Source organism: Heptranchias perlo, chromosome 1, assembly GCF_035084215.1.
Source record: "Heptranchias perlo isolate sHepPer1 chromosome 1, sHepPer1.hap1, whole genome shotgun sequence".
In the NCBI taxonomy this organism is placed as follows: Eukaryota; Metazoa; Chordata; class Chondrichthyes; order Hexanchiformes; family Hexanchidae; genus Heptranchias; species Heptranchias perlo.
This window is the reverse complement of record NC_090325.1, coordinates 188,707,266-188,730,098: the sequence shown is the minus strand read 5'-3', so window position 1 is coordinate 188,730,098 and position 22,833 is coordinate 188,707,266. Positions and strand designations below refer to the sequence as shown.

Sequence of the window (22,833 nt, the reverse complement as noted above, 5' to 3'; positions counted from 1 at the left end):
CATGAATTCTCAGCCTGGCTGTTACACTTGAGTGATGGAATCTACTTTAAATAGAAAAGAATCTGAATGGACCCAAGCTTTTAACTGGAAAGCTTAAAAATAGGCCCTTTAATGCCTTCAGTTACCATCTTTGTGTCCCACAAGCCACTAGGTTTTAAATCAGTTGCCGTACAGCGTCGTAAGGAACTCTGGTCAGCCAAGAGTGCTTTTAATTCTACGAGATGTTGCTTTTCACCTGCAGCAGAGGAAGTATTTTCCTTCCACAAGTTTTATTCTTTTTGCCTGAAGCAGGAAAGTTGGTTTTTGGGGACATACCGAACAGCAGAATTATTTTTAACTCTGATTTCGGAGGTGCATTACTCAACCCCCAGCTCAGCTTCCTCTCCCACATTTGATAAGTGAACTGAAACAGTCTTGGTAACCAATCAAGCAGCATCTCCCTACCCACCCCCCCCCACCATCCCCGCTCCTGAAACTCCTGATCCAAATCCTTATTAATTAGAGGCTCGATTTCGCCAACAACCTCCTTGCCATCTGGACCACCTGCAAGAGCGACAACTCATCCAAATCATTGTGCCTTCCTGTGCCTCATCGAGTTGACTTCATGCTCGCTTGGCATTCCTTGCCCCATCCCACTTCAGCAATCTTCCACTGTCGTGCGTTCCTGAACCGCCTGCTCCACCATCAGTACTGCCCCTACCCTCTGGACGTCTCCCCTGACATCTCTGCCTTTATCACCTCCCTCCCTGCCTTCAAACGGTCTCCTCCAGACCCCAGCCTTTCGCCCCGCCAACCCCTTTTTCTCCTTTTTCCCCCCTCCAGCTCTTTTTCCACCACCTTGTAAAGTGCCTGAGGTGCCTTTCCACTCGTGCAAGTTGTTGTTGTAAAGACGGATGGTGTTACCGAGAGAAACTTTCCTCACATTGGGCTTCCTACCAGGACCAAAGCACCGCAAATTTGGAATGGATCAGAATTACAATACATCGGGGTAGGATTTCTTCTGAAACATTGAAATCCTAAACGCATTTAAGAAGGACAGAACATATTTATAAAGAATAGGTTTACAATTTCGCTACACCTAGTGCTCAAAGCACCCGTTCATCCACTTTTTTGCAGAGAATTTAGATTCAGGTTGTATTCGGCTGGTCATCTCTCAAGCCAGTTTCAGCACTGACACCCCACCAAGGTTTACCTGGCGGATTGAGTGGCGCTGCTTGGCTGTTTAAATCTAGACAACAATGTTTTTATTGTGGGGAGGGTTCAAAATTCAAATAAATGGTGACGAAACTGATAGCAGGTGTTTACAGCAAGAAAGAAAGAACTTGCATTTATGCAGCACCTTTCATGACTTCAGGTCGGCGGAAAGCGCTGCACAGCCAATGAAGTACTTTTGAAGTTTGGTCATTGTTAGAATGTAGGGAAACGCAGCAGCCAATTTGTGCATAGCAAGATCCCAAAACAGCAATGAGATAAATGACCAGATAATCTGTTTCTGGTAGTGTTGGTAGAGGGAGGAATGTTGGTCAGGAAGATGTTGAGTTGGAGGGGGATGCAACAGACAATTTTAGTGGGATTAGAGATATATTAGCTGAAACAGAGAGGATGTAATGATGGCTATGCTGTGTGTTTACACCACATGTGTCCAAATAGGCACTGACGTTACATTTAAAAGAACAAAGCATTTATATAGCACCTTTCACAACCTCAGGATGTCCCAAACGCTTTACAGCAAATGAAATACTTTTGACACTGTTGTAATGTAAGAAATGCGGCAGCCAATTGGCACACAGCAAGGTCCCACAAACAACAATATGATAATGACCAGATAATCTGTTTTAGTGATGTTGGTTGAGAGGTAAATATTGGCCCAGGACACCAGGGAGAACTCCCCTGCTCTTCTTCGAATATTGCCATGGGATCTTTTACGTCCACCTGAGGGGGCAGACGGGGTCCCGGCTTAACGTCTCATCCAAAAGATGGGACCTCCGACAGTGCAGCACTCCCTCAGTACTGCACTGAAATGCCAGCTAAGATTATGTTCTCAAGTCTCTGGAGTGGGATGATGAACCCACGACCTTCTGATTCAGTGGTGAGAATGCTACCACTGAGCCACTGCCACTTACTTCTGGTTGATGGGGATTTGGTTGATGCTATATCTGGCAAGCTTATACTGGACAACAGAGGCCAGGTTTTAGCTAAACTCGGGAAAAGTCAGAGCTTTCGCGACTACAGAAGCAAAACTGCATTCAAAAATAAACCCAACTAGAACAGCTATGAAGAGAGACTGGGAAGATTGGGTTTGTTTTCCTTGGAGCAGAGGAGGCTGAGGGGGGACATGATTGAGGTGTACAAAATTATGAGGGGCACAGATAGGATGGATACTAAGGAGCTTTTTCCCTTCGTTGAGGGTTCTATAACAAGGGGACATAGATTCAAGGTAAAAGGCGGGAGGTTTAGAGGGGATTTGAGAAAGAACTTTTTCACCCAGAGGGTGGTTGGAGTCTGGAACTCACTGCCTGAAAGGGTTGTGGAGGCAGGAACCCTCACAACATTCAAGAAGCATTTGGATGAGCACTTGAAATGCCATAGCATACAAGGCTACGGACCAAATGCTGGAATATGGGATTAGAGTAGACAGGGCTGATGGCCGGCGCGGACACGATGGGCCGAAGGGCCTCTATCCGTGCTGTATGACTCTATGACTCTCTATGAGAATCAAGCCATTTAATCAGCCAGACTGAAGTTTATTCAGATTAGATTTTCTATTTCCTCACAGTAACTGGCATCCAAGTGAGACAGCTTAATGTTTTCTCGGACAAATGACTCATATTTCTTTTAAGTCAAACTACGAATGTCACTGGGTCAGAGGCTGGGTATTCTGCAGTGAGTGACTCATCCCCTGACTTCCCAAAGCCTCTCTACCACCAAAAGGGCACAAATCAGGAGTGTGATGGAATACTCTCCACTTGTCTGGATGGGTGCAGCTGCAACAGCACTCAAGAAGCTTGACACTATCCAGGACAAAGCAGTCCACTTCATCGGCAGCCCATCCACCAGCTTAAACAGCCACTCCTTTCACCGCTGGCGCACCGTGGCTGCAGTGTTTAGCATCTACAGGATGCACTGCAGCAACGCGCCAAGGCTTCTTTGATGGTACCTCCTAAACCCGCAACCTCCACCACCTAGAAGAACAAGGACAGCAAGCTTATGGGAACAGCACCACCTGCACGTTCCCCTCCAATAAACCATCCCAATTTGGACATATATCGTTGTTCCTTCCTTATCGTTGGGTCAAAATCCTGGAACTGCCCACCTAACAGCACATTCACCACACGGTTCAAGAAGAAGGCCCACCACCACCTTCTCAAGGGCAACTAGAGGTGGGCAGTAAATGCCAGCCTTGCCAGCCATGCCTGCATCCCAAGAATGAAAAAATAAAAAAGTTTAAACAAACTTTATTTGACCTTTTCAGTCCTTCAACTTGATATGTGTATGTGATGAAGTATAACCCCTCATATCTGAAACTGGTTAGCAAGTGATTTGTTTGTTTCTGGTTATGAGTTGAAGACAGTTTTTAAAAAATGTAATATGAGTGGAAGGATCCGTTTCCAATAAGCATTGACTGTAGTATCACTGACCATCCCTTACACGCCAGTAAGTCTTGAGACTTACACACGACCCTAATAAATCACAACGAGCATCAAATGAGGCAAAGGGGAATTAGAGGAAAGGCAGTTCCTGGAATAGCCAAAAATAGCCAAAGTCGTGAACCCACCATGGCATCTGATCTGCAAAAGCAGAATGGATTGGCCATGCCTCAGGAAGGCACTCACGCCAATATTTAATACGTGCTTCAATTTCGACCCAGGCCACTGGTAAGACGAACTTTTTGAAGACGTTAGAAATTCTTGTCGGTCTTAGAATCATAGAAAATTTACGGCACAGAAGGAGGCCATTCGGCCCATCGTGTGCGCGCCGGCCGAAAATGAGCTACCCAGCCTAATCCCACTTTCCAGCACATGGTCCGTAGCCCTGCAGGTCACGGCACTTCAGGTGCACATCCAGCTACTCTTTAAATGTGATGAGGGTTTCTGCCTCTACCACCCTCTCAGGCAATGAGTTCCAGACCCCCACCACCCTCTGGGTGAAAAAAGTTTCCTCGGTTCCCCTCTAATCCTTCTACCAATCACTTTAAATCTATGCCCCCTGGTTATTGACCTCTCTGCTAAGGGAAGTAGGTCCTTCCTATCCACTCTAGGCCCCTCATAATTTTGTACACCTCAATTAAATCACCCCTCAGTCTCCTCTGTTCCAAAGACAACAACCCCAGTTTATCCAATCTTTCCGCATTGCTAAAATTCTCCAGCCCTCTCAACATCCTCGTAAATCTCCTCTGCACCCTCTCTAGTGGAATTACATCCTTCCTGTATTGTGGTGACCAGAACTGTACGCAGTCGTCAAGCTGTGGCCTAACCAGTGTTTTATACAGTTCCAGCATAACATCCCTGCTCTTATATTCTATGCCTCGGCTAATAAAGGAAAGTATCTCATGTGCCATTTTAATCACCATATCTACCTCTCCTGCTACCTTCAGGGATCTGTGGACATGCACTCCAAGGTCCCTTTGTTCCCCTACACCTCTCAGTATCCCATTTATTGTGTACTCATAGGAACATAGGAACAGGAGTAGGCCATTCAGCCCCTGGTGCCTGCTCCGCCATTTGATAAGATCATGGCTGATCTGTGATCTAGCTCCATTTACCTGCCTTTGGCCCATATCCCTTAATACCTTTGGTTGCCAAAAAGCTATCTATCTCAGATTTAAATTTAGCAATTGAGCTAGTATCAATTGCTGTTTGCGGAAGAGAGTTCCAAACTTCTACCACACTTTGTGTGTAGAAGTGTTTTCTAATCTCTTGCCTTGTTTGCCCTCCCCAAATACATTACCTCACACTTCTCTGAATTGAATTCCATTTGCCACTTTTCTGCCCAGTCCATTGATATCTTCCTGCAGTCTACAGCTTTCCTCCTCACTATCAACCACAAGGCCAATTTTTGAATCATCTGCAAGGGAGCACTTTTAACTTGACAAGGCACCAATAAAAATGGTTAACAAGTGGCAGGGAGGAACACTCCAGCTCTCCAATAACGGTCTAACAGTGCCGGCTGCTATAGGTAGATTGATTTTTAAATGTGTGGCTCCGGGAGAGTGTCACTCAAACAGAGACTTGCCATCTCCGTGAGCCAGAGTCTCCCGCTTACACTTATTGGTCATGCTGCTCCCAAAGAAAATCTGATTATGAAGAGCTAAGTGGAAATGCAAAGGCATCTCGCAGTCACCCAGAGGTCAGCAGCTTTATATTCATGAGTGATGTTAACGGAAAGAAAAAAAGAAAGAACTTGCATTTATATAGCGCCTTTCTCGCCTCTGAGTCACAAGGTTGTGGGTTCAAGCCCCACTCCAGAGACTTGAGCACAAAATCTAGGCTGACACTCCAGCGCAGTGCTGAGGGAGCGCTGCACTAATGGATAAGACGTTAAACTGAGGCCCCGTCTTCCCTCTCAGGTGGACGTAAACGATCCCACTGCACTACTCGAAGAACAGGGGAGTTCTCCCTGGTGTCCTGGCCAATAATTATCCCTCTGGGGTTGTGGGGGGGCGGTGGGTGCTAAGGATGCTGCAAATGCCCTCAATGTTTTCATGCTAGATGAGGTGGCAAAGCGCCCTGATTAACGTCCTCTGCGAGAGACGGCACGGGGTAGATTCCGACTTTTGGGCGGCCGATCGGCAGAGCGCGCTGGTCGACCACCCATTCCGGTGCCGAAGTGGCCCCCCTCGTAATTTTGAGGCCCCGGCCTCATTTCCATTCGGCAGGCGAGCTGCAGGGCGCCAAACATACATCCCAACGCGGCCCACCAGCAAAGGAAAACGGGCCAGAGCTGCCGCTGGCCAGGTAAGTCGCCCGGGAAGTGGGGGGGGGGTGGGGAGGAGCGATCACGGATGGCCGGGGTCCCAGGGTGGTAGCAGCCCAGATTATCTTTGTGGGCCTCAGAGGTGCACTCCTCCTCTTCCTCCGGGGGCCCAGAAAAATAATTCAAGACTTACCTTTGGCGAGACTCCTCCTCCATCGCCCGCGGAGCTGGTCAGAGTGTGCACAGTGGGGGCTCCGATCAGTTCCCACCTAAAATGGCAGTCGAGGTTCCTATTGAAGTCATAGGACCTCGATTTCCATATTAAAAGGGGCCTAGCACCTGAACACGATTTGGACACCCGGCGGTGGGCTCGTTTTAAAATGGAGCCGGCCTCATCGCTGGTGTTAACAGGGATGGTAAGGCTACCGATGCCATTTTGGTGCCATTACCGCCCTGTTAACGCCAGGTGAGGTCACTCAAAATCGACCTTATGTGTGGATACCACATGGGGAGAGATTGGGGGCAAGATCAATCTTGGCTGTGATGACCTCCAGCCCCCCGCCCGCCTAAAATATCTCATTGACAAGTCATTGGCTGCTTTTTTCTTATTGTTGGCTGGATTACAGGACAGTGACCTATCTGTGCTGCCTCGGGTTGCCAGCTCTGGTTGGACGTATTCCTAGAGGTTTCATCACATGACCTCCTGTCTCCAACCGCCTCGCCCAGTGAAGCAACCTTTTTTAATCCTTCGCCAATATTTTTATAACTAATAAAAACTAAAATAAAAAATACAATTTTCTTTTTCAATGCCCCTATGATTTTTCTCCCGGGTCGCTTGCAGCAGTATCCTGGAGATTAGTCTTTAATTCCTGAGGGATTGGCGGTCCTCATGCTGCTGCTACCCATTGATCAGCGCAGCCGGTTTAGTTGCAAACGCGATCCTGGCATCCAGCACAGAAGTGGCGGCCAGCAACGTGCTTGAGGCATGGTGATGTTATGGTGCGGGACTTGCAACTAGAGCCACACCTTCACTTGGACCCCCCCCCCATGGATTGGTGGCGGTCGGAAAGGACCCGGTGGGAAAAAAACAGGACCGCCTTGGCGCCTGGCCTTAGCAAATCCACGGGTTTGGGTTGAGTTGAGTTGAGGTTGGGTTGGGTTGGGTTGGGTTGGCCGGTCGGGCGAGACCTGCGTGCCAGCAGCCGGTGGCATAAGATCAATCTGAAAGCAGCTCTTATCCTCACCCAGTCGCTGGCACCCCATTGAATTGTAACCCTGAGTGAAGTTCAGTTGCTGGGTTGAGGAGGGTAAAGCTCCTTGAACAGAGCCAACCCCTGCCAGTCCTTTATTTTTTTTAAAAAAAAGGATGGGGGGGAAGGGGCTTACTGTTTAACTTCATCCTGAATTATTTTTATTCTGAAAGTGGCCCTCTGGCAGCTCCTGTTTTAAGAGGAGCTCCACAGCAGACTGCTCCCTTGCACAGCCTGGAGTCCCCTCGATTCCTGGGGCTGAAGGGTGTGACTGGCTGGGGAGTTTGCTGTCTGGAAGTTCCCCTCCTGCCGGGCAGGGTATTGAACAAGTGCAGAGGAGGAGGGGTCGGGGAATGAGGCCGGCTCAGGGCGACTGCTGGAACGGGACATCCGTAAGGACTGGCTGGCACCGACAGTGCAAAAATCAACACACACACACCTCCCCAAGCCTTTGCGTTCCACTGTGCCAGCCCTCCCTCCCTCTCTCTCCTCGCTCGGCACCACCCCCCTGTATATAAGCAGCTGCTCCGATTTGAAGCTGCGTTCCTGCTCGGTGTCCCACCAGGAAGGAGGAAGAACGGGTCCATTCGTGTCCTGGCCCCGGCGCTTCACAAAGTGAAGGTCTCCTAGCTGTTGGCGGGCGTGAAGCTCTTCACGGAGACCATGGCTTGTCAAATTGTTCCAATGCAAAGGTACAACGTTTAATTTCTATTTGCCCTCACGTGTACTCAGTCAGTTTCTGCTACTTGAACCCAACGATTTAAGTTTGCTATCAGAGTTCTGCAACTTTTGCAAAGTTTAGTTTCTGTTTGTTCTTAAGCGTCAAAGTTACTATTCCAATCAGTTTCTAATACTTTGACCCAAAGTTTTCTATCAGCATTCTGCAATTTAAAAAAATAAGGATTGAATTATTCGCCCGTTGCATTAAATCCTGGTCAGAACACTGAGAGGGGAGCACTCAATACAGCGAGGCTTTTTAAACTGAGTTTTTCCTGTAAATCATTGCAATCCAGGAAACCCCCCGCCCGCCTCACATCCAACAGAAAACATGTCCCTATAATCAGATTGCACCCGGGAAGTGTACAGCAGCCTGGTACATTCTAGTCATAGTAATCTAATTGAATCAAAGAATTTCTTTTACTGTGGGGAGATGGTGTTGAGGCACTTTTATGAGCTGCTGGCATTCTTGAAAAGTGGTACATTTTTAATGAAAAGGCCTTAAAAAAAAAACCCTCACTGCCAATGTTGGAAATCTGAGACAGAAAATGCTGGACGCTCCCGGCAGGTCAGTCAGCACCTGTGTGTGGGGGGAGTAGACAAGTCGCCGGGAACGCTCCCAGTCGGCCGTCTCAACCTCGGCGGAAATTCCGTTTGCTCGTGTCTCTGCCGATCTCACGCCAATGTTGCAGCGGCCGCTGGGGAAGAGCCCCTCCCCCCCCCCGAGCAAATGTTGCGGGACTCCTCTGACGAAGGGGTGTACGGGCTCGAACTGTTATGTGTTGCCCCCCCCCCCCCCCCTCAGAGGCCGACTGACTGCCCCTGTTGGCACGACGTTATGATACAGGTCCTGTTGACATCATGACCGTGAAAGCCACTTCGTGCACCTCTGATTGTTCCACTTCACCAGCCCTTCAAAAAGGTTCATTAAAAGCCTGGACGCTTGTTTATCTTACACCCATTGACATGTAAATACCAGGAGCGAAATAAACTTGAGTGAACAGCGGTAAAAGTTGACCTCTGAAAGGGTTGTTGCTTTGTCAGTGTACACTTAGCAAACAGTGAAATACGGAACCCTCTATTCAGGGGTTGAATTTCTACCGGGGTTCCCTTGACCGTCTGCCGGTAACTCGGATGAAAGATCCGCAGAAACCCCAGAAAAAATGGCGCATGCACTTTTTGCCCGCTGTTTCTCTCTCTGGGATTTCTGTGGGTTTTCCGGCAAAGTTAAGGCACACTATCAGGAGAAATGCAACTCCTTGGTGTCTAGATATATTCACTGAAGCAATAGTTATAGAAAATAAGATCTCAAGGATCTGAGGCACTTTGTAAGTTGGCACTGATGGTGAGTGCAACAGAAATTTAGGGATTTAATTTTTAAAAATATTGGCTAACACATAGTTTATGTGAACTGTCGCATGTTTTTTGTTTGCGTTTGTAAGTATTGAATGCAGATTTGATCCCATAAACAATTGAGACTGAAGGGACACAGACATTAAGAAGCTTCTGTGGAATAAATTCCTGTTTCAGCACCTTAAGGGGTTGTATTTGTGTTTATGCTAACAATGTGTTAAATGAAAGAGACTTGCAGTTTTAATATGGCTGAGGAGTGACCTAATGGTGGTCTTTGAAATTATGAAGGGGTTCGATAGGGTAGATGTAGTGTGGATGTTTCTGCTTGTGGGGGAATCCAACACCAGGGGTCATAAATATAACAGTCACTAATAAATCCAATCAAGAATTCAAGAGAAACTTCTTTACTTAGAGAGTAGTTAGAATGTGGAACTTGCTACCACATGGAGTCGTTGAGGCGGTTGGCATAGATGCCTTTAAGGGGAAGCTAGATAAGTACAAGGGGGAAAGGAACGGAAGGATGTGTTGATAGGGTGAGATGAAGTAGGGTCGGAGGAGGTTCGTGCGCATAAACTCCATACACCAGTAGGGCTGAATGGCTTGTTTCTGTGCTGTGAATTCTATATAATAAATAGCATTTCTAATTGTAATGTTATTCTTGGTCCTAATTGATATTATATAATCATAAGTGGGCAGTGTTCTTCAATACTCCCAGATACTTTACGTACAGCAGGGAGTGACTTTGGCCTTTTCCAGATGGATTTGGCCACTGCCTTAAATTCGATAACCTACGATTGATTGAACTGGGGACAAGTAGAACCCCAATCGGTTCATCGTATCATAGAGTTTACAGTATGGGGAGGCTACTTGACCTGTCAAGCCTGAGCCTGCTCCGGAATTCCCCTGTTCTTTCCCCATTCCTGTTTAAGTTTTTCATTTTCGAATATTCACTCTTTTAAAAAGGCAGTTATGGATTCTGCTTCCATCTCTGTTGTCTGGTCGGTCACTTTGTGTCCTAATAACCCCTCTGTTTTTAAAAAAAAATCTCCCAACCTCTCCCTTCGTTCTTTTGGTGATGGCCTAAAACTATTTTTATAAAGTGTTTTTGAAGGAGATAGTTCTATATTTCTGACACTGAAACCTACTGGAAGAATATTTTTAAAAATCAAAAGGTTATAATTAACACTGGCCTTCCCACAAGTCACTATATGTGGACTTGACATCCGTTGTCAGTAACGCTGCGGCATTGAAACTAACTTTTTAAAATTTTTTGCTACATTTCCAGTCGGAGTGAGGAGGGCAGAGTTGGTAAAATAAGTTTCTAGCACAGTGCTAGAAATTTAAACTAACGGTAGTTGGGAGTGCATGGGTCGCGGACACTGTCTTAATAGAAAGTAGCATCAGTCCCTGCTCCTGTATAAAGTAGGTAAAATAGGCAATGTGAATTTCTTTCATGTCATGTATACCCATGTTTGTCTGCAGTATGTTATGTAACTCAGAGCTGAGGGGGAAAGTTACAAGACTGTAATTCAATCTTGAGTTTCAGGTGACATTCAGCAATCGCTCAGAGTTTATGACCTCATCTGAATTCCTTGATTGAGTTACCCCCCACCCCTTCACTTGGACAATCTTTTACAGAAGTATTGAGCACATAAGAGGTAAAACTGAGGTTAACATAAAGGAAGAACTTGCATTTATATAGCGCCTTTCACGACCTCAGGATGTCCCAAAGCGCTTTACAGCCAATGAAGTACTTTTTGAAGTGCAGTCACTGTTGTGATGTCGGGAAACGCGGCAGCCAATTTGTGCACAGCAAGGTTCCACAAACAGCAATGAGTAAATGACCTGTTAAGGGATAGATGAAGGGGAGGTCACAAAGCTGTGATTCAGTCAGAACATTTTTAATCTGTGAAAGTGAATCTTGTATGCTTTAAGTTTCATTTTCCTAGTTTCTGAAGCTGGGTTACAGCCATTCACTGCCTCTCCCAAGCCAGCAATTCATGTAATGAATTGTGATTTTCAACTTGAAAGATAATTGATGTGGAATGGTAATTATAAACCACTGGATTAAGCTGTTTTATATACTTTTATTATTAATAGTAGAAGAGTTCCCCCGATTGTAAAATATAATAAATATCATCTGACAATATCTTGATATACAGGGGTATTGAGCAGTGTATATGTAGTTAGTCAGTGCTTTGGGGAGTTACTGTATGTAAAAGGTGGAAAACCCCTTATATTTGCCTTTCTCATCTCCAGACTTGACCGCTCTAATGCTAGTTTGCCTGCCTCCTATTCTCCACCCTCCATAAACTCCCAACTTGTCGTAAACTCTTCCGCTTGTATTCTTACCCACACTAAATCCTGCTGACTTATGGTGGCTCACCCCGTTCCCCAAAGCATTGAATTCAAAATCCTCGTCCCCATTTTTGAAGCCCTCCGTTTCCTCGCCCCGCCCGCACTATGCCTGCAATCTCCTTCAGGCCTATATTCCATCCTGAACACTCCATTCTTCCAACTCTGGCCTTCTGTACATCATTCGCCTCTCGTCGCCCCATCATAGGAACAGGAGGAGGCCATTCAACCCCTTGAGCCTGTTCTGCCATTCAATTAGGTCAATCTGTACCTCAACTCTGTTTACCCACCGTTGCTCCATATCCCTTAATACCCTTACCTGACAAAAATCTATCGATCTCAGTTTTGAATTTTTCAATTGACCCCCCAGCCTCAACAGCTTTTTGAGGGAGAGTGTTCCAGATTTCCACTACCCTTTGTGTGAAGAATTGTTTCCTGACATCACCCCTGAGCAGTGTCTTCAGCCACCTTGGTCTTACCCTTTGGAACTCCCAACATAAATCCTCTGCCTCTCCACCTCCCTCCTCAAACCTTCATCTCTTTGATGTACCTTTCAGTCACCCCTTCTAAACCTTTCCCTTCCTGGCTTGATGCCGGTTTTCCTTGCGACTATCTGTGAAATGACAGCACCAAAATAAATGTAAGTTGCTGTAGTTGTCGTCATTGGATGGATCCTCAACTCTCAAAAGAGTCAGATAACACTGAAGTTGTTCTCAGGCCAATGCCATGACAGTTATTGATTGGCTGTGCCTAAATTAGACCTTCCTGTCTGCATTGCACATTCTTAATAACTGTTGGGAAATAAAGTCATGGCTGAGAATGGATTGCACCTGTCCTGGAACTGACTGTTTTGTCTCCCCCGCCCCTCTCCCCCTCCCCCCCTTAACAATGCAGTAAATGATCACTGAGCTTCAAGAAATGCATTTCCCCACAAATTGGAGTCCAGGGGGCAAATTTTTTTTAAAAAAACCTTTCTTGGTTGAAGTGTCCTGTCAACAGTCTTCTGCAAAAGAACAGAAGTCTTTTGGCTTCCCAGAAGTTAACATTATTATAAAGAGTTGCATTTCTATAGCGCCTTTCACGACCTTGGGATGTCCCAAAGCGCTTCACAGCCAATGAAATACTTTTGAAGTGTAGTCACTGTAGTAATGTAGGAAACACGGCAGACAATTTGCGCACAGCAAAGTCCCACAAATAGCAATGAGATAATGACCAGATAATTTGTCTTAGTGGTGTTGAGGGATAAATATTGGCCAGGACACCGCAGAGAACTCCCCAGCACTTCTTTGAAATAGTGCTATGGAATATTTTATGCCCATCTGAGAGTGCAGACACCTCATCTAAAAGACGGCACCTCCGACAGTGCAGCACTCCCTCAGTCCTGCACAGCCTGAATTATGTGCTCAAGTCTCTAGAGTGGGACTTGAACCCACAGCCTTCTGACTCAAAGGCAAAAGTGCTACCCACTGAGCTCCAGCTGACATGAACAGCGGTTTCAAGCTTTTTTTTTTGTGGAACTATACCTCTTTAGCACGGTTTTAAACTTTGACGAGTGTTCCAGCAGACTGCTTGCGACCTTAAACTTTAAAGTTTAAAATGCATTTACTTTGGCAGAAGTTATACTGCAGCCCATTGTGCGAAACCACCTCCTCGAGATAATGTCTCACCGCCAGAATCCAGAGCACTGCCAGGCCAGTGATTTCACTTTGCACATATAGTGCTGGTTTTTGCATTAATGAACTGCACTTTTTCTCGATGAAAAGACTACAATAATACTGGCTCTTCTCAAATGTTGAAATACACTTTGTTTTTCCCTTTTCTCCCTCCTTACGAGCTTCCTACAATGAAATTGTAAGGTGCTGGATAAATTGTACTTTGGATGATCAATGTGAAATATGTAGTAAATATGAATTTAAAGAAACTATACTTGAGAGTCTGCTGTACTATGTCAGCTGCCAAATTAGCTTCTAATACAGAGAACCTTGAGAGTGCTGTAACTGAAAGAACAAGGACAGGTGAAAGGAGTTGTTTACATGACACAATATTAGGATGCTTGCCGACCTTTGGCTCGTCAACAAGGCTCTATAAAACTACTAAACTGGCAAACACTCATAGTAGGTCACACCAGGGAATTCATGAAGTCAAATGAAAAGGGAGCTTTAATCTCGTTTTTATTTTTAGTAACCTTTCAAACCTTGTCACAAATTTCTCACCAGGCCAAAGATTGGAATCGGCGTGAAGATTTTTGTACCATTTGTCACAGAGCAAAGTAATCGCATCCCTGACGCTCTCATTGTTTATTGTATAAATCGCGGCCCAAGTACAGAGCGAGCTCCCGTACCAGAAAACCGATAGAAGTTAGTCACGTGGCTTTCAGTGCCGAGGGCATTTGGTCAATATGCGATTGGCTTTCTGCTAAAAGCAAAAACAAGTTACATCGAAATTGTGACAATTATAACCAAGATGCCTGATTCATAAAAGGGACGTTAAGCTTTTTGGTAATTTTTCTGTTCGGTTAATTTGTGCCGAATCCCTTCCTACCTCACTCAACTTTTGTTTTCTTTCCCCTCACTCCAGTGCCCTTATTTTTGATAGTTCACGATCCTTTTCTGTTTTCACATTGAACCTAGCCAAGTTGCGGTCATTATTTCTGGGTTTTTATTTTTCTTCACTGAGGGCTGGCTGCTTCAGACCTGCCTGAGTGCACCTTTTCCTTTTTAAAACATAGCTTTACCACAGTTTATGTGGCGTATTCCAGTGTTCCCAAACATCCCATCAATTTCCTCCCCTCTAACCAGATGGCGTTGGTGCTGTGTATGAGGTAGGGCCTCCTCAGCAACCGACACCTTCCGGTACCTGCTCCAGGTGGCTGTTGTTCACGTGCGAACTTTGCCAGTACGTGTGGAAAATATTCCACTACAGGGGCATCGCAGGAGGTTTAATTTACTACCCGTGAGTCGGTGCACTGAAAAATGAAGTGCTGGAAGAGTAATTAGTGTCGATTCTACTTCATTTACAAATCTTAATGATTTAAAAAAAGAGAGAAGAGGCCATACAAAGTCTTTAAGCAAAAGACTGGATCTGATGGCCTACATCCTAGGGTTCTAAAAGAGGTGGCTGCAGAGATAGGGGATGCGTTGATTGTGATCTTCCAAAATTCTCTAAGTTCTAGAATGGTCCTAGTGGATTGGGAGGAAGCAAATGTAACCCCACTATTCAAGAAAGGCGGGAGAGAGAAAACCGGGAACTATAGGCCAGTTAGCCTGACATCAGTCGTCGGGAAAATGCTGGAATCCATTATTAAGGACGTAGTAACGGGGCACTTAGAAAATCATAATATGATTAGGCAGAGTCAAATGGTTTTATGAAAGGGAAATCATGTTTGACAAATCAACTGGTGTGTTTGGAGGATGTAACTAGCAGGGTAGATCAGGGGAACCAGTGGGTGTAGTATATTTGGATTTTCAAAAGGCATTCGATAAGGTGCCACGTAAAAGGTTGTTACACAAGATTAGGGCTCATGGGGTTGGGGGTAATATATTAGCATGGATAGAGGATTGGTTAATGGACAGAAAACAGAAAGGAGGAATAAACTGGTCATTTTCAGCTTGGCAGGCTGTGACTAGTGGGGTGACGCAAGGATCAGTGCTTGGGCCTCAGCTATTTACAATCTATATTAATGACTTGGATGAAGGGACCGAGTGTAATATATCCAAGTTTGCTAAGTGGGAAAGTAAGCTGTGAAGAGGACACAAAGGGCCCGATTTTACCAGGGGTGCGGGTTCTCGGCGGGTGGGCCAGCGGGCGCGTTGGTGAAATTAGTGGGTTTCCCACGCGATCGTAGCAGGCAACACACTAATTGGAGCCACTTAACTGCACCTCCGGGTTCCACGCTGCTGATCTGCGCGTCGGGCGGGCTGCGCATGCGCAGTACGATCTGTCAGCTGGAGGCGCTCTATTTAAAGGGGCAGTCCTCCACTGACAGATGCTGCAACAAATTTGAAAACTTACAGCATGGAGCAGCCCAGGGGGAAGGCTGCTCCCAGTTTAATGATGCCTCACCCCAGGTATCAATACATGGGGTGAGGAGGAGGGGGAGGACAGAGATCTTCCACCCGGCGGGCGGGAGGAAGCGGCCTGCCTCTGCCACCAAGAAGGCCTGGCTCGAGGTGGCAGAGGAGGTCACCAGCGCCACCAACGTATCGCCCACCTGCATACAGTGCAGGAGGCGCTCCAATGACATCAGTAGGTCAGCCACAGTGAGAACACGTAGTCTTTCCCCTACACACCGTCTGCCACAACACTGCCCCCACCCCACATCTCCTTTGGCACTGCCAACACTACTCTGTCACATCACCCCTCATACCCACTCAAACCCCATCCCCATCTTACCTGCACCTACTCACCTCGCGAGTACTCACCCCGCCACTAACATGCAACCCAATCCTCATATAATCTCATGGCTCTATCCCATACTCACCCTCTCGTGCATCTCTCTCACGGCCAGCCTCACTCAACCTGCCACCACCTGTGCTGCAGCCACAGGGCATGCATCACATATGTGCAGTAGGCAGCGTAAGGCAAACGTGCCGTGAGCATGAAGGGGATGCACAAGGGTGTTTGAGGGTTTGTCATGGGTGTTACCTATATTGAATATCAGAACAACTCACAGCACACATTGTATTGGCACCACTACTGCCATGTCTTCGCGAATCCTGTCTGTTTTGCGCAATAATGCCCGCTCCTGTGTATCACTATGCGGACCTACCACTGATGCCACCCATTGTCACCGCAGAGTGGGTGTGGGTGTATTTGCAGGGCTCTTCTGCGCAGACGACTGCGAGACATCGGCGATGTCCCCGGTTGCACCCTGGAAGGATGCGGAGGAGAAGTTATTGAGGGCAGTGGTGACGTTGACAGCGACAGGTAGGAGGATGGTGCATGGGCCAGCCGGGAGCAGCTCGGCATGAAAGAGGCTGCAGATGTCCACGGCTACATGGCGAGTGACTCTGAGCCTCCGTGTGCACTGCTGCTCAGAGAGGTCCAGGAGGCTGAGCCTCGGTCTGTGGAACGTGTGGTGAGGGTAGTGCCCTCTGCGACGCATCTCTCTCTGCGGTAGCCCTCCCTCCTGCTGTACAGGTGGATGTGTCACAGCACTCTGTTGTGGAGCTCCACGTGTCAAAGGTGGACGGGGTGGTTGGCGAGGCTGGTGATGCTGTTCGCCCTCCGAGGAGGTCATGACTGCAGCTACGGCAGCCCCCATCCGCAAGATGTACATGTGAGGGAGTCCGCAAGGTAGGTACATGTCTCCGGACCCCGGGGTAAGTGTGCAGGTTGGTGAGTTTGACCGTCAGGAGGGGGGTGGTGGAGGCGAAACTTTGTCCCAAGTGACAGAGCGGCCTCCTGCAATGGGTGAGGGTCTCTTTTTCCCCCCCCCCCCCCCCCCACCCCACCCCACCTGTCAAATGGACCTTTGCAGCTGCCACAGGCTGACAGCTCAACACGTCCATTCGACCTGGGAGTGTTTCCCCCAGTGTGTGAAACAGTCCCATGTTTATCCAAAATCACACACAGTCCCTTAATCAGGTCAGTTAATGACCTGAACAAGCAAAGTAAATACTCTCAAGTGGCATCCCGCTGGCTTTAATTGCCTGCGGGATTCCCACCAGCGGGGGCTGCGCGCGCACGCCGGCGCGTCAGCGTGGAACCCGGAAGTGGGCGGGATCGAGGCGCGATCCGGTCCCGCTGCTCCATTTCGGGATTTTCGAGGCCCCCCCGCCGAGAACGCACCCGAGAGCGGGTGCTAAAATCGGCCCCAAAGAGTCTGTAAAGGGATATAGACAGGTTAAGTAAGTGGGCAAGAAGGTAGCAGATGGAGTATAATGTGGGGAAATGTGAGGTTATTCATTTTGGTAGGAAGAATAGAAAAACAGTATATTTTTTAAATGATGAGAAACTATTAAATGTTGATGTTCGATGTTCAGAGAGATTTGCGTGTCCTTGTACATGAAACACAGAAAGTTAACATGTAGGTAGAGCAAGCAATTAGGAAGACAAATGGCATGTTGGCCTTTATTGTAAGGGGGTTGGAGTACAAGAGTAAGGAGGTCTTGCTACAATTGTATCAAGCTTTGGTGAGACAACACCTGGAGTACAGTGTACAGTTTTGGTCTCTTTACCAAAAGAAGGATATACTTGCCATAGAGGCAGTACAACGAAGGTTCACTAGATTGCTCCCTGGGATGAGAGGGTTGTCCTATGAGAAGAGATTGAGTAGAATGGGCCTATGTTCTCTGGAATTTAGAAGAATGAGAGGTGATCTCATTGAAACATATAAGATTCTGAGGGGATTTGACAGGGTAGATGCTGTGGGGCTGTTTTCCTTGGCTGGAGAGTCTAGCACTAGGGGGCATAATCTCAGGATAAGGGTTCGGCTATTTAGGACTGAGATGAGAAGGAATTTCTTCACTCAGAGGGTTGTGAATCTTTGGAATTCTCTACCCCAGAGGGCTGTGGATGCTCAGTCGTTGAGTATATTCAAGGCTGAGATCGATAGATTTTTGGACTCTAAGGGAATGAAGGGATATAGGGATCGGACAGGAAAGTGGAGTTGAGGTCGAAGATCAGCCATGATCTCGTTGAATGGTGGAGCAGGCTCGAGGGGATGTATGGCCTACTCCTGCTCCTATTTCTTATGTTCTTAAATACACAACAGGTCAGTCAGCATCTGTAATCAAAAAAGAAAACCAAGTGAACGGCTCATTAATTTGGCGGGCCACTGATCCTTGGACTTACGCTGGGATCTTGCCCGTCGGGTACCTACGCCCATGGAGAATTCCAGGGTCAAGGGCGCTTCCCTAACAGTCTGCAAATGGCGGGCGCCCAAGCCACTAGCAACGTATCTAGGGTGCCTGCCGTATAACAGACTGGCTGGACAGTCTCGTGTAGGTGCCCATGCGAGGGAAGGTATCAAGGGAACACCCCCCCACCCCCCCCACCCATGTCCCCGGAAATCTTGACCCCAACCCCTGCTGCTCCCTTCATAAGGGAGGTCCATTGAAAAATAAGTTAAAGAAAATCCTGCCTCCTCTTCAGAGGCCCAGGCCTTGATCTTGGCCTGAACCCCTATGACGATGAGGCCTCCACCAGCAATACTCGAGGTCCCAATGAAGGACCGGATCATGGGGAATGTGATGTTCTGAGTCTCCGCCTCTCGCCCATGTCCACACCCCCCCCCAACAGCATTTAAGTGGCCACGTTTGGGGCAGTTGGAGGCCCTGCTCCCCGAACTGCCATTCAGGAAACTTGGCTATATAGCTGGTGTATCTGGGTCCCAGCCTAGCTTCCGGCTTTCTGGTGGATTCCCACTAAAGTTGCAGCAGGTGTCTGCTGGAATGCCTGCCGATTTTGCAGCGCCTGCGTTCAGGTTATGACTCTTCATCCGATTTGGTCAAAGATGTTAATCTCTCTTGGGTGAGAGAAAGCATCTGGCACATTCACCGTTTGGAGTGTGGTTAAAGGCCGAACCTTATCGAGGGGCTGAGATATCACATAAACCTTGGTAACGAGGATCAAGTGGCTTATCGGTGTCATCACAATCCTGAGATAAGTTGCTGCCTTGCAACACACGAGCAGAGTATGCAATTCTTTAATAAAACACACGTTTAACAAGTTTTTAACGTACTGTAAAATTTCGAGCATAACATGCACTTTTGCCCTTCGAAGGAGAAGTACTAAACTGAAAAACCATTCACGAGAGACTCTGGAATTATGCAGCCATCCCCATTGAACTGTAAAAATTGGGACAGGTGACTTGAACTGGCCTAGCTGGAAAAGAAAAAAATAGAAAACCGTGGGGAAAAGTGGAGTTGAGGTCGAAGATCAGCCATGATCTGATTGAATGGCAGAGCAGGCTCGAGGGGTCATGTGGCTTACTCCTGCTCCTATTTCTTACGTTTTTGTAAAAAGCCTTTTCATAAGCTCAAGTTCAAAATCCTTGTCAAAATTGATCAAGGAGACACCGTAAATTGACCTCACCTCAGTATCCACTTGGCAATCGCCTTCATTATCATCATCTACCGGGTCAGCCTGAAGCTTGCCCCTCTCCCACCACCCATGACCTTCAGTGCCCTCCATGGTGTTAGCTAAGCAGTATAACCTATAGGTTCAGTGCTGCCTGTGAATCCCCGGGACAGTTTGCTCCACAGGGAGAGTTTGCATTCATCCTCCAGCAGTCAAGTTGTGTGCTCCGTTAGTCGTCCAGCTATTCCATTTCAGTCTTCAGAGTAAATGAAGTACTTTTGAAGTGTAGTCACTGTTGTAATGTAGGAAACACAGCAGCAAGCTCCCACAAACAGCATTGAGATAATCTGTTTGTGATGTTGGTTGGGGGATAAATATTGGCCAGTATTGGGAGAGCTCCTCTGCGAACAGCGCCATGGGATCGTTTGCATCCACCTGAGGGCAGTCGGAGCCTTGGTTTAATGTCTCATCCGAAAGACAGTGCAGCACTCCCTCAGTACAGCCATTAAGTGTCAACCTAGATTATCTGCTCATGTCTCTGGATTGGGGCTTGAACCCACAACCTTCTGACTTAGAGGCGAGAATGCTACCCATTGAGCCAAGGCTGGCTTTACTCGTGCTGCCAGTCACGATGTCACTCCCTGTCTGCTCCTTTGCCAGGCTCTTGAGTTGGTTTGTTGCCAAAGAGTCAACCGCGCACAGCAGATCCCATCCCAGGTATACGGAGACACATCTGGGCTAAAGTTAACTTCACGTTCCAAACAACTCAAAATATATTGGTTAGCCTGGCCCGAAATAAAGGGCGGCCGTGGGTTTATTGTAGCTCACCCCACTCTGTATCCCACTCTGTATCCCTCGTTTTGGAATTTCATGCAGACAGGCGCTAAACAAATCATTCAGAGAGCCGTATGTCAGCCTCGTGCTCTATTGCCACACACCTCCGCATACACAGCTACCTCGAGCTCCCCTGCTGAACTGTAACCGAAAGCCAAAACATGAAGGGAGGGCCAAATTATACACTGATGCTACATTCACCCTAAAAGTGAGGGGTGTGCGCAGGGGCCATAAATATAAGATAGTCACCTATAAATCCAATAGGGGATTCAGGAGCAACCTTTTTACCCAGAGAGTAGTGAGAATGTGGAACTCACTACCACAAGGAGTAGTTGAGGCGAATAGCATCGATGCATTTGAGGGAAAGCTAGATAAACACATGAGGGGGAAAGGAATAGAAGGTTATGATGATAGGGTTAGATGAAGAGGAGTGGGAGGAGGCTCATGTGGAGCATAAACACCAGCATGAACTAGTTGGGCCGAATGGCCTGTTTCTATGCTGTACATTCTATGGAATTCTATGTAATACACGCGGGAGGGTTGGGGGAGGGATGTATTCTACTAGATTTACGGTATTTCTGTTCTTCTCAGAAGCCTGTGAGTCTTTGTGGCTCAGTTTAAACTGGATGGCAGGGGGGTGCTTGTTAGTTACCAACCCGTGAAAGCAGGATTTATGTAACTGCAAAAATACAGAAAAATTCACAGTTTCTGTATATCTTAAAGCACAGCACCGGTGGACTTAAGCAAGTTTCTCTTATCTTTCAGCTCTCAAGAAGATGATCGGCCGATGTCCCCGTTTTATTTAAGGTAAGTTTGCTTCAGTCATTTTGTCGCAATTTCACTCGCTGATGGAGGATCACTTTTTGAAAAGTTTTAAGGAGTAGTTTTGTAATCAGCCAAGTCGAGACCTCTGCCTGCTAAATGGAGTCTTGGAGTCTGGACTGGTTAACTGATTGTTAAAATGGAGGATTGCTGAAGGGTGAACATTTCATTAAATTTATTTAATAGTTGTTAGCAATTCAGTTATGTCAGAAATTTAGCAAAGACTTTCAGCTTCCCATAGAACTCTGTCGACAAGCCGTGATATTACTGTAACCTCAGGATGGTTCAATATATCAGCAACAACTTGCATTTATATAGCGCCTTTAACGTAGTAAAACGTCCCAGGAGCGTTATCAAACAAAATTTGACACCGAGCCACGAGAGATATTAGGACATGTGACCAAAAGCTTGGTCATAGTGGTGGGTTTTAAGGAGTGTCTTAAAGGAGGAGAGAGAGGGGGGAGAGGTTTAGGGAGGGAATTCCAGAGCTTAGGGCCTAGGCAGCTGAAGGCACAGCTTCCAATGGTGGAGCAATGTTTATCGGGGATGCAAAAGAGGCCAGAATTGGAGGATTGTGGGGTGGGGGGTAGGGAGTAGGGCTGGAAGGAGTTAGAGCTAGGAAAGAGCGAGGCCACGGAGGGATTTGAACACAATGATGAGAATTTTAAACTCGAGGCATTGCCAGACCAGGAGTCAGTGTAGGTCAGCGAGCACAGGGGTGATGGGTGAACGGGACTTAGGATACGGGCAGCAGAGTTTTGGATGAACTGAAGTTTATGGGAGGCCGGCCAGGAGAGCTTTGGAATAGTCAAGTCTGGAGGTAACAAAGGCATGGATGAGGGTTTCGGCAGCAGATGAGCTGAGGCAGGGGCGGAGATGGGTGATATTACGGAGGTGGAAGTAGGCGGTCTCGGTGATGGAGAGGATATGGGGTCAAAATCAGCTCAGGGTCAAATAGAGCGCCATGGTTGCAAACAGTCAGGTTCAGCCTCAGATAGTGGCCAGGGAGAGGGATGGAGTCGCTGGCTAGGGAACAGAAATTGTGGCACATACCGAAGGCAAATCAGTTAGTGAACAATGGAAGGAGTTGTTTCTTATCAAAGAAAGAAAGAGCCTCCATTTATATAGCTTCTATCACGACCTCAGGAAGTCCCAAAGCACTTTACAGCCAATGAAGTACTTTTGAAGTGTAGTCACTGTTGTAATGTAGGGAAACGCAGCAGCCATTTTGCGTACAGCAAGGTCCCACAAACAGCATCGTGATAATGACCAGATAATCTGTTTCAGTGATGTTGGTTGAGGAATAAATATTGGCCAGGACACCAGAGAGAACTCCCCTACTCTTCCTTGAAATAATGCTTTAGGATCTTTTACGTCCACCTGACAGGGCAGGCGGGGCCTTGGTTTAATGCCTCATCCGAAAGATGGCATCCCTGGCAATGCAGCACTCCCTCAGTACTGCACTGAAGTGTCAGCCTAGATTTTGTGCTCAAGTCTCTGGAGCAGGACTTAAACCCAACAGGATGGGTAAATATGATTAGAACTATTTGCTCGTGTGGAGGGTAAA

At 47.1% G+C, this 22,833-nt stretch overlaps 1 protein-coding gene across 6 annotated transcripts in view; it reads left to right on the top strand.

Annotated features, from left to right (window-relative positions):
- fam13a (family with sequence similarity 13 member A) overlaps window positions 1-22,833 on the top strand; it is a 239,323-nt gene that overhangs the window by 150,486 nt on the left and 66,004 nt on the right. For all 6 annotated transcript variants that reach the window (XM_067994462.1, XM_067994461.1, XM_067994460.1 and 3 more), the window contains one exon: window positions 21,210-21,251. In XM_067994462.1, coding sequence (XP_067850563.1) covers window positions 21,210-21,251 — 42 coding nt within the window. The remainder of the gene's footprint in view (window positions 1-21,209; window positions 21,252-22,833) is intronic.